This window comes from Etheostoma spectabile, chromosome 2 (assembly GCF_008692095.1).
Source record: "Etheostoma spectabile isolate EspeVRDwgs_2016 chromosome 2, UIUC_Espe_1.0, whole genome shotgun sequence".
NCBI classification, from domain to species: domain Eukaryota; kingdom Metazoa; phylum Chordata; class Actinopteri; order Perciformes; family Percidae; genus Etheostoma; species Etheostoma spectabile.
Window position 1 is genome coordinate 26,143,733 of NC_045734.1, and position 10,137 is coordinate 26,153,869.

At 42.0% G+C, this 10,137-nt stretch overlaps 1 protein-coding gene across 1 annotated transcript in view; it reads left to right on the forward strand.

Moving 5' to 3' along the window:
- LOC116704851 (vasorin) overlaps positions 1-10,137 on the forward strand; it is a 32,195-nt gene that overhangs the window by 21,640 nt on the left and 418 nt on the right. Inside the window, exon 2 of the mRNA XM_032540517.1 lies at positions 5,820-10,137. This exon is cut by the window's right edge and continues 418 nt beyond it. Within this exon, the coding sequence (XP_032396408.1) occupies positions 5,840-7,966 (2,127 nt within the window). The 5' untranslated portion in view covers positions 5,820-5,839 and the 3' untranslated portion in view covers positions 7,967-10,137. The remainder of the gene's footprint in view (positions 1-5,819) is intronic.

Consider the following 10,137-nt stretch of genomic DNA (forward strand, 5'->3'; position numbering starts at 1 on the left):
TCAATATTGAGATCACGATTAATTATCACAGTGATTTGTTGATTTTAACCCCAAAAAACAAATTTTTATTGTCACATAAAAATGTTGTGACTCTGCATTTCTCCCCTAGGGACAAATGTACAGGAAAACAAGTGCCTCAAAGATATGCTGGGGCCACCAGGTCCCAGGTTCTAGGTCGGAGCCGGGCACCAATCTACAGACAAGATAAATCTCTGTCTTCTAAGACAGAAGGACTGACACAGTCACTTTTGACACACTAGCTATTTATAACTGCTTTTACATCCATGTTATTCTACATTCTTCTGTCTAAAGTTGCATTTTGTATAGACATACAGCTGCAATACATAAATAGCATACTGAAATAAATAGAATACGGTGTATTTTTAAAAGCTCCTTCACTTGTTTTCAACAATAACGGATTCAAATAGCTAGGGAAAGAGGGGGAGTGCAATGGACTTATGCTACTCACAGAGTGACAGCTGACTCATTATGAATGGGTCCAGCATGGGTTGAACGGCGGGTCAGCGGAGTTACACACGTCGTGTGTATGAAATGTCTGTATCGTCACTGCGCTGCATTTTTATGAACTATGATATTCCGGCCATGGGTCACATCTCTGGCCGAGGTCCAGCAGGCTCCGTCTCCCACGCAATTACTCTACCAACTGAAGTTAGTTGCATTCAATAACTTCTTCTGTGTTTTTTGCCGTGGTGGCCACGATAGCAGAGTTACCAGCAGAAACACTGGTACAAATACAGGTTTGCCTCTCATGCTTAACAATATACGGCTGTTTTAATAACAATTAAAACTGTGGACAAATGTCAGAAGTGGACCGGCGGCCACTGTGTCTCTTCATGTTGCTATGGAGCCGTGTGTGAGTTAATGGGGGCGGGGCTGCACGGAGAGCAAGAGGAGAGACAGAAGAGGAGAGATCCAAACACAGGCACGGCTTTACAGAAGAAATAGATAATGTAATGCAAAATGAAACCATATCGATTTTTGTTTGTGGAGATGCAGCGGATGTGAGGACATTAGCACCAGTGCGACCTGAAAAATGTTGGACGCACCCTAGAGCCCTGTGAGCTAACAGACGCTAACTAGCACCAACTAGCACTGGTCACTGCTGTTGTCTGAAAAACAACACAGACGGGACAAAATGTTGCGCGACCAACATATGACCGACTGTTATCTGTTGTGGAATTTTCCTCACGTTACTCTGTCTTCTGTGACTAAGCTGTGCGGTGCAGGGAACAACTTCTATGAAATTACGCATTTAAAATATTGCTCCATCACGCTAATTTGATTGTGGGAAGCCGTGATCGTGATTAAAATTTGATTAACTTTGTAGCCCTAAATTAAGCATAACTGTGTTTACGTGTTTATGACATAAGAGTATTAAGTAACGTCAAATCAGGAATAATATAGCTCATTAGAACCTAAAAACTACCACTAATAATGCCATGCATTTACCATAATGCCCTTAGTGAAAGACTCAACCTTCAAAGAACAAGTCGAGAAATTAAAACCCTAATAATGCTACATGTAATCAGTTAGTTGGGAACCAAAACTAATATCTTTGGCCTCACTATGTATATTAAAAAACACAAGACAATGTATGTGGACTCATTAGGAACATAGCATTAACAAAACATAATTGAAATGCTTCCACAACCAACTTGACCAACAATGCTCCAGACCAGGAGCTCCCAGTACATCTGCTGATCTTTTGATGACATCAACACATAAAGATGCTAACACCTTTTGGCTAGACAATGCTCAAATTCACTAATATAAAAAGATTCTTGTGACCTTTGAAGCAAAACTGTCTTTTGTCTCATCCCTACCTAGAGGGAGGTCAGAAGTCAGGTTCAACTACAGAGCAGCAGCGCCGAAGTGTGAAGGGGCTTAAACCGTTTTTTAAACAAGGATGCTTCAGCAGGGGGGATGCTGTCATGGAGGTTTGAATCCTCACGCTCCGTGGTTGTAGGTGTTTCTACCTTACCACCCAGCTGTTTGTTTCCCTGAGTTAGACTAAGTGAAAGGCTGCAACTGACACATGCTGTTAGGAGGGTTTACTACAATGCATATCTCGACACAGTCCCTTTGGAACGGCAAGACATGTACGCTGTTTAAATGGGATTTAACATTGCAGATAAGTATGTAGAAGAAGAAAAGACATACTTTACAATTCCCCTGTGGGGAAGTTTCATTTTGTATAGGAGAAAATATCCAGAGCTGAAACCTGTAATGTTGTCAAAAGCATGATTAGCATGTGCATGATTAGTAATTTTCGTTCTTGACGCGGAAACACAATTAATGTCATTCCTCTCTTCATCTGTCATCAAATGATCCACTGCAGCACCCTTGAAGGAATGACAAGCAGCTCTTCTTATAACTCTGTTACCGTTCTACAACAGTATAAATGGCTGCACACAATGAAACAACCGGATTCCCGAGGAGAGCAGTGTCTTTAAACTCGTCATGCACTTTAAACAAAAGCAGTCAAATGCCCTGTCGTAGCCCTTTGTCCTCGGTGACACATGCTGTCAGGTTGCACACAGTGCATGTGCATCAAGGTGTGCGTTGTTGTTTGACTGATTCTTACTTAGAATCGTGATGATGATGATGATTGACTGGTTTGGTAACTTCAGCAACATGATGACACACATATTTTAGGTCATCTTCACTCATCACTTTACACAGAAAAAAACAAATACTATCACACTGGAACGAACAATTGATTAACTGTACAAGGGTCATGTTAAACTTAGTTGCATCTCAACTGTAGTGGGATTTCTAATATAAGACAGTATCTGATTCTTCACATCAAATATCCAAATCCCCCTACACTAAAACCTGTCTTTTACTTATTGTTACTTTACTTGGATATTTGAGATTAATTGTGCAGAATGATGTATGTGCAGAGTTTTGATAGAAGGCTGTTTTTTACAATTATTGGCTGAAGAAGTTTATTTCTTTGAATTAAAGTTCAACACGTTTTGCACTGACAAGCAGGATTTATCTCATTGGTGTAGGACTGGCATATTTCCACCTAAATAGATGTTCCCGCCATTTTCAAGTTTTGGCCAAAGCAGAAAGAAAAAAAAACTCCACCAACAAGTATCAACAGAAAACAGATTATACTTGGGATCTGTTTAATAAAACCTAAGAGCCTGTCAGAGATCTGACATCACTATGTGGTTTACAACAAGACAAGGCAAATTAAGAAAGATTAATTCTACATACTCAAAACCATTCTTTTGCATAACTGCCACCCATTTGTTAGTGGCAATAGTTGCTTTCTATAAAACAAAGAAAAGCATAACAAACACATTTTGAATTTACAGACCAACCAATAAAGCGTGGCATGTTGGTAATGTTTAGTCTGTCATGTGAGTAACAGGTTAGAGGTTTAATCTTTCACAAGTGTGCCAGCCCTAAAGCCCAACCACAAGATTGGCAGCTTTGGCAGCTTCTGGTTTATAGCTTTTGAAGTCCCAATTTTGGTTGTATAACAAAAAAAAAACAACAACTTGTGTTTCGATCTTGTGTTTGCCACGAAGATACTCTTTTTGTCAATTGTCACATTTTTTTAACCATCTTGTGTCCCACCCTCTTCCTTTTTTCTCTCATCCCTTTGTGCTTAATAAAGACAGATCTTGAGAGAACATTGCAAATTCCTGTTAACTGACGAGCATTGACCTTGTATGTTATGAGTAGAGGGAGAGAAATGGAGGTGACAGAGGGTAGAAAGGGAACGGAGGCATGGGGCCAGAGGTGCGCCCCTGACTTTAATAAAACATCTTAAGTTTCTCCTCAACTTCCACCTTAGGAGTCCTGGAAAGGGCGGGAGTGCAGGAGTGCAAGAGTTTACGAACACAGACCAGGTCAGGGAGTCAGTGGGGAGATAAGAGGAAAGGGTGATGCAGAGACATGTACTGCATCCTACCGCAGCCTAATGCACATGATTAAAAACATTTCCCTGTTCTTCTGGACTTCTAGTTCATTTCTTACCCAATTTCCAAGTGCTCGAAAATGCTGATGAAATTAACCGAGTTTAAAAAAAGTATTTTTAGGCTCCAACTAGTCTGAAGGACAGCGTCACAGTATTCAGACTGCGTGGACAAACGGCACATCCCATTCTACCTGAGGCTACATCTAAAATAGAAAACAATCTTTAGTTTATCCAGTCCGAACAGAGATGTTTATGGTAGCCCTGTACAAGTGAAGAGGATCCTCCTTGACTCCATTGAAACATAAAACACATATGTGTACGAATACTTGGGCATTTCTTCATATAGTTTACCTATGGAGTGAGAAAATAGTCACAAGGAAAGGAAACACAATGCATTACCTCTATAGAAGTCAGGATAAGACTAAGATTGATTGTTTATCTTCTTGCACAGTGAAGTGAATCAAATAACTTATTACACTGAGAAGGCCTGTGTAGGAGGAGGCCACTAAATCTGGACTGCATAGACAGAACGTAAAAAATAAGATGAAGTTGGAAAAATTGGAGGAGAGGCTGGGAAAGTATCTCGTCATAGAGCTCTGTTTGGTCAGTTTGGTTAATAAGACCTTGTGCTTTCTAACTTTCAGTCAAATTTATGTGGCGGCAATTCAAATTGATATTTTTCAACTAGCTGTAAGACGGACATTTGGATTTCCATTGCATTTGTAACCATCACTTACACTAACACATGCACACATTCATTTGTCTGATCTAAATTAGATCAATCTTTTTAAGCCACACACCCACACACTTGTTTTCGGTAAAATGATTACACAAATATGTCAAAAGATGTGATTAAGTGTGCGTGTGCAACACACACACACAGCATATTTACCTTGGATATGTTTGCTTGTAGTAACCTCGTGTTGCTGCGAGTGTTGAGCACCATTACTGCAGACTTGGTTTCATGGGCTAAGGACCATGTCATAAACACAGGGAAGAGGCTGAATGGGTTCCTCACTTACCACAGAAAGTTCACCCTGGGTGGGCTGTGTTAACCCGTCGCCTCAGCCTGTGGGTCCTGATCCCTGGGGTGTCTGCTCACCAAAGATGTAAAACAGCAAATTAGTGTGTGTGTGTGTGTGTGTGTGTGTGTGTGTCTCTTGTATTGTACTGTAATATACTTGTCTGTGTGCTTGAATATGACTGTATGGTAGGGGTGGGAATCACCAGACGCCTCCCAATACAATATCATCATACTACTTATGCCACGATACGATATTATTGCAATTTTAAACATATTGCAATATTCTGTGATATTTTGCAATTTAAAACCTTTTTTCCAACTTCTAATTTTTCCCAATTTCAAACGATGTCCCCAAAAGGAAACATCTGTTTTATCTAAAAATAAACATTTCTCTCATCTCACGACAATTTTATTGCGGCAAAATGGCAGTGTCAAGCAGACAAACTGACCAACACATACTGTATATAATAAAATATCAATACTTGGTGCCTGTGTATCGATACAGTATTGCCATGGAAAATATCGCGACACTATGCTGCATCGATATTTTACCCCACCCCTAGTGTATGGATGCATTTCTGAAAGGGATAAAGACAAAACTCCTCTGGCATTTAATTATGAGCAAATAGTGCTAAGGCTTTAGGAACTAGATCAAGAAAACTCCTTATTACTCATTTATTCCTCAGTAATGATGTCGTTAACAGTATACCCATCCATTCACAGTATTTTATGTCTGAAATGGTTTCTTACTATAAAGCCTCACTTTATAATTACAACCTGCTTAGTAAGCAAAGGGTGAATAACACCAACCATTCTCTCTCTCTCTCTTATGTCTTTCAGAGTTTTAGGTTGACGTCACCATGCTGCCCTACTTCCTGCTCCTCTTCCTCTCATCTGGTTTGGTGTTATCCTCTGACTGCCCAGCAGACTGTTCCTGCCAGGCCCATGGCTCAATATTCTGCATTCAACGACGCTCCAGCACTGTGCCTCGTGTCCCCACCACCACGCAAAATCTATACATCTTCCAGAACGGCATCAACACATTGTCTCAAGATGACTTCAAAGGTCTGGGGGAGTTGGAGATGCTAGATCTGAGCCAGAATGAGCTGGCAGAGATTCCAGACAGTGTGTTTGAGATGCTCTCAAAGCTGAAGAACTTAGACCTGTCCACCAACCACATTACCCACATTTCCAAAGACAGTTTTTCTGGGTTGGTCCAGCTGGAGAGGCTGTATCTCTACGCAAACAACATTCAGAGCATACATTTGGAAGCTTTTGAGAGTTTAGAGATGCTACTGGAACTCAAGCTCCAAGGGAACCAGCTCACCTCTCTGCCATCTCTTCATTTCCCCAGGCTTCTGCTTCTAGACCTCAGCCACAACAACATCCCAACTCTGGGACCCTCAGACCTCCAGACTCCCCACCTGGAAGCCCTTAAGGTGGCCTCTCTCGGGCTTACCTCTGTGGATGAAGATCTCATAGCCTCTCTGGGGAACCTCCATGAGCTTGACATCTCCACAAACCAGTTAACTGAGGTACCTCAGGCCCTAAAGCAGGATTCCCTCAAGGGGCTGATCAAGCTCAGCCTGGCTGCTAACCCATTGGGCGAGCTCAGGGTGGAGGACTTCCAGAAACTAAGTGGACTTCAAGAACTGGATCTCAGTGGTCTTAATATTCAGGGATTTACACAAAGTTTTTTCCAGACCTTCCCTAGGTTAATGCACCTGACAGCAGCTGAGAACCCATTTAATTGCATGTGTCCCTTAGCTTGGTTCCATGTCTGGCTAAAAGAGAAGGATGTGACTCTTGGGAGGCCTGAGGAAACCAGATGTCACTTCCCTTTAGTTAATGCTGGGAAGATGCTTTCAGCACTGGAGCACAAAGATTTTGGATGTCCACCCACCACAACAGTGCTGATTGGCTCCCCCATTGGAAGTACTCCTGTTCCCTTGATACCCACCACATCTCCAGAAACCATTCATACCAACGCCATTCCTCCTCCTCCTCCTCCACCCAGTGAGACAACCGTCTCCGCAAAAACAGACAGCCCTCTTTCACCAGAACCTCCAGTTTCTCCAAGCTCCACCAGCGGGGAGGTAGGGGAGCACATCTGCCCATCAAACATCTGCCTCAATGGGGGCACTTGTAATTTTGACCCATTAGGTCAACTCAGCTGTGTGTGTCTGTTGGGAACCTTTGGCCTCTACTGTGAAAATGTGGATGAGGTTCCTGAACAACCAAAACCATCAGCAACAGAGGTTTTGATAGTTGCCCATGAGATGCCCACTGAACTTGATGCTATCAGCTCACGGCAAGTCACATCCACATCTATTCTTCTTGACCTGCACCGTTTCATCGAGACGCGGCCACATATCCGTGGCATCAGGTTGACCTACCGTAACCTCTCCGGGCCTGACCGCCGCCCAATTATCCTGAGTGTACCGGCATCCTACCCTGAGTACACTCTGCGTGGTTTGAGACCGAACTGTACCTACTCAGTCTGTGCCAGTCCCCTGGGTGAAAGAATCAACTCTAGGGCAAACAGCTCTGTAGAAACAGGGTCGTGTACAGAGGCTCGCACTGAAGGAGTTCCACCGTCATCCCCAGAGTCCAGGGTGGAGACACAGAGCCCGCTGACATACACTCTCATCCTCGCCCTAGCTGCACTGGCCCTGGTGCTGGGGTTAGCTGTGGTGGCGGGGACAATCATCTGTGTCCGAAAAAGAAGACAGGCAAAGGCAGGAATGGAGCTTGAGCTGGGCCCAGCAGATCCTGATCCCATGGAACTGGAGGGGATCAAGTCCTGCCTGGAGAATGGGGGAAATGGTACACTACCCCACAAACAGCCGGAGATTGACCGCTGTCACACTCCTCAGCCGTCTCCATCCTTGCAACAAAATGAGGGTTTGGACTATGAAGTATCCTTGATGCAAGGACACTGTCCATCAAATAACAATCTAACATCCTTAAAGCCATCTTATTTTTAACATGAAATAAAATATTAACACTTTTTTTGAGAGACTGTGCTTGCCCATCAGGAATTGAGAGATCCTGCTATGGCTTACTTAGTGGTTGAAAATCTAATATTCATTCCAATTTCAAATTTCATCAATTTGAAAAGTGGCGCTTACTATCCTTTTGTTTTAGAGATACTGAATGATGAATTTAAGATCACAGCATATTGTAAATGTGCTAAACCACTGTGGGACTATGACCACAATGTGGTTTAAAGTCATCAAGCAGAGTTTGATGGTGGTGAAACCTAAACTAAGTGCAATCGACTAGAAGGGTCCTAGTAGCAGACTAAATACAGAAGTGCCTTTTTGCATTGTCACCAGTGGCTCATTTAAAATAAAAAATCTTTGTTTATATAAAAGAAACTATACGAATGAGCTGAAATCCTGCTGCTGGATTTGGGAGATACAGTTTGGAGAAAAGTGCCCCAGTGGTTGGGTTATAGAAATGGAGGAAGTTGCTGTGGTTTAAATAAAAAAGCAGCGATGCAGATGTGTGATGCCTGGACCACACGCCCTGGTGAAAAAATGTTTTTTTTGACCAACCACTCCATGGGGATTATGAATCGAACTTGCACTGAAAAGAAATATTTCTTTTCCTTTCCAGTGTCCCAGTCATAAACTGCCACAAGACGGATGATGGTCACATAAAGGAATGCAATAACACAAAGACTTTGACAAAGCTAGTAATAGGTTGATGACCTAATATTTTGCTGTTGACATTATCTAATCGGAAACAAAACTTTAAGTTTCTTCACATGTGGAGTTGGATTCGTCAGTGTCAACAGATTTACCATAATTCTCTCCACACATCCTGAAGCTTTTGGCTTCGTAGGAGATGAATTTGCTGTGAAAGATAAATGGACTGAATAAAGAGCCATTGAGAATGGACTGTGCCTGCATTGTTCTGTGGCGTGACGGGAAGGCTGTTTTATTGAACTTATATCATGATATTTTGTTTTGATCATGTTTTTTGTATTGTAATCATGTTTTTTGCTGTTGATGTCCCTTAAGTACTGCTATGGTTGCTTGATAAAACATGAATTGTTCTCCCTAAAACGCCTGCTTATGTCATCAGGAATTCTTTCCTTTTCTATTTGCATTAAGCTCACAAGTGGCTAAAACCTTGTAGAGCTACTTGCAGTGTGTACAAAGTATATACTAGCTTAGGTTCCTGAGCTAGAAGGTCTAAACACAACCAATCATCAAATATCCAATTAAGCTTCAATTTAAAGATTTAATTAAAACAGTTATCTTTACATAATTTACAGAATGCTTGTGTATGAGGTTCGCCAAAATACATCCGAGGAATTCACCAAGTGAATGTAACCATCAAGTGTATTAAGTGTCAGACACTTATTTTCTCTGCCAGGTCTGCCAACGATACATAACGGACAAGCCACAGACTGTTTTTGACAGCCAAAACTCTCAAAATGGTGTTCAAAAGGCTTATTGCCGCGGAACCCACTGATTTAAAGCAGCACACAGGTGCCGAGGAAAAGAAAAGCAAGTTCAAAGAGCTTGAAGGAAATTTGCTGTGAGTGTCAGTGAGTTTTAGGCACTAGTTTCCTCTTGGCGCTGCTGACTGAACCGTTTCTGAGATATGGTCTAGACAGTGTCCCCCTGAAGCTGTTCCCACACACAACCTCTCACTGGCTCTCTGGGCCTCCACTCTAACCATCCAGTGTGTTTTGGTCAACAAGCATTATAGGCATGTGTGTGTTTGGTGACTGTTTTGCTTGTTTACTGCCAACCAGACTGTGAAATGCACGGGCTAAGTGCACCATTCTGATGTATTTGTTCTGTATTTCCTCTTTGGGCCTGGGAATGTCACAATGCTTTTAGTGTTACTTTTCGTTTGCACTCCTTTCATGAGAAATAATCTTAAATGGCAAAGTATACAAGGTTTGCAGAGAGGTGCCTTAGCAATATTCGTGCAGAGATGGCATCTTGTGGTGTCATATTACATGCTGATGTGTATTTCAAGACAAAAGGGTCTTTACTTTGCCTCAAATTATCTTATATTACAAACTAAAAATAACATGAAATGTAATCAAGTCAAAAAAAGACTCCTTGGTTTTCTACAATAACAGCAGAAAGCATGGATTGGTGTGTGCAAGCGCACACACACACACACACACACA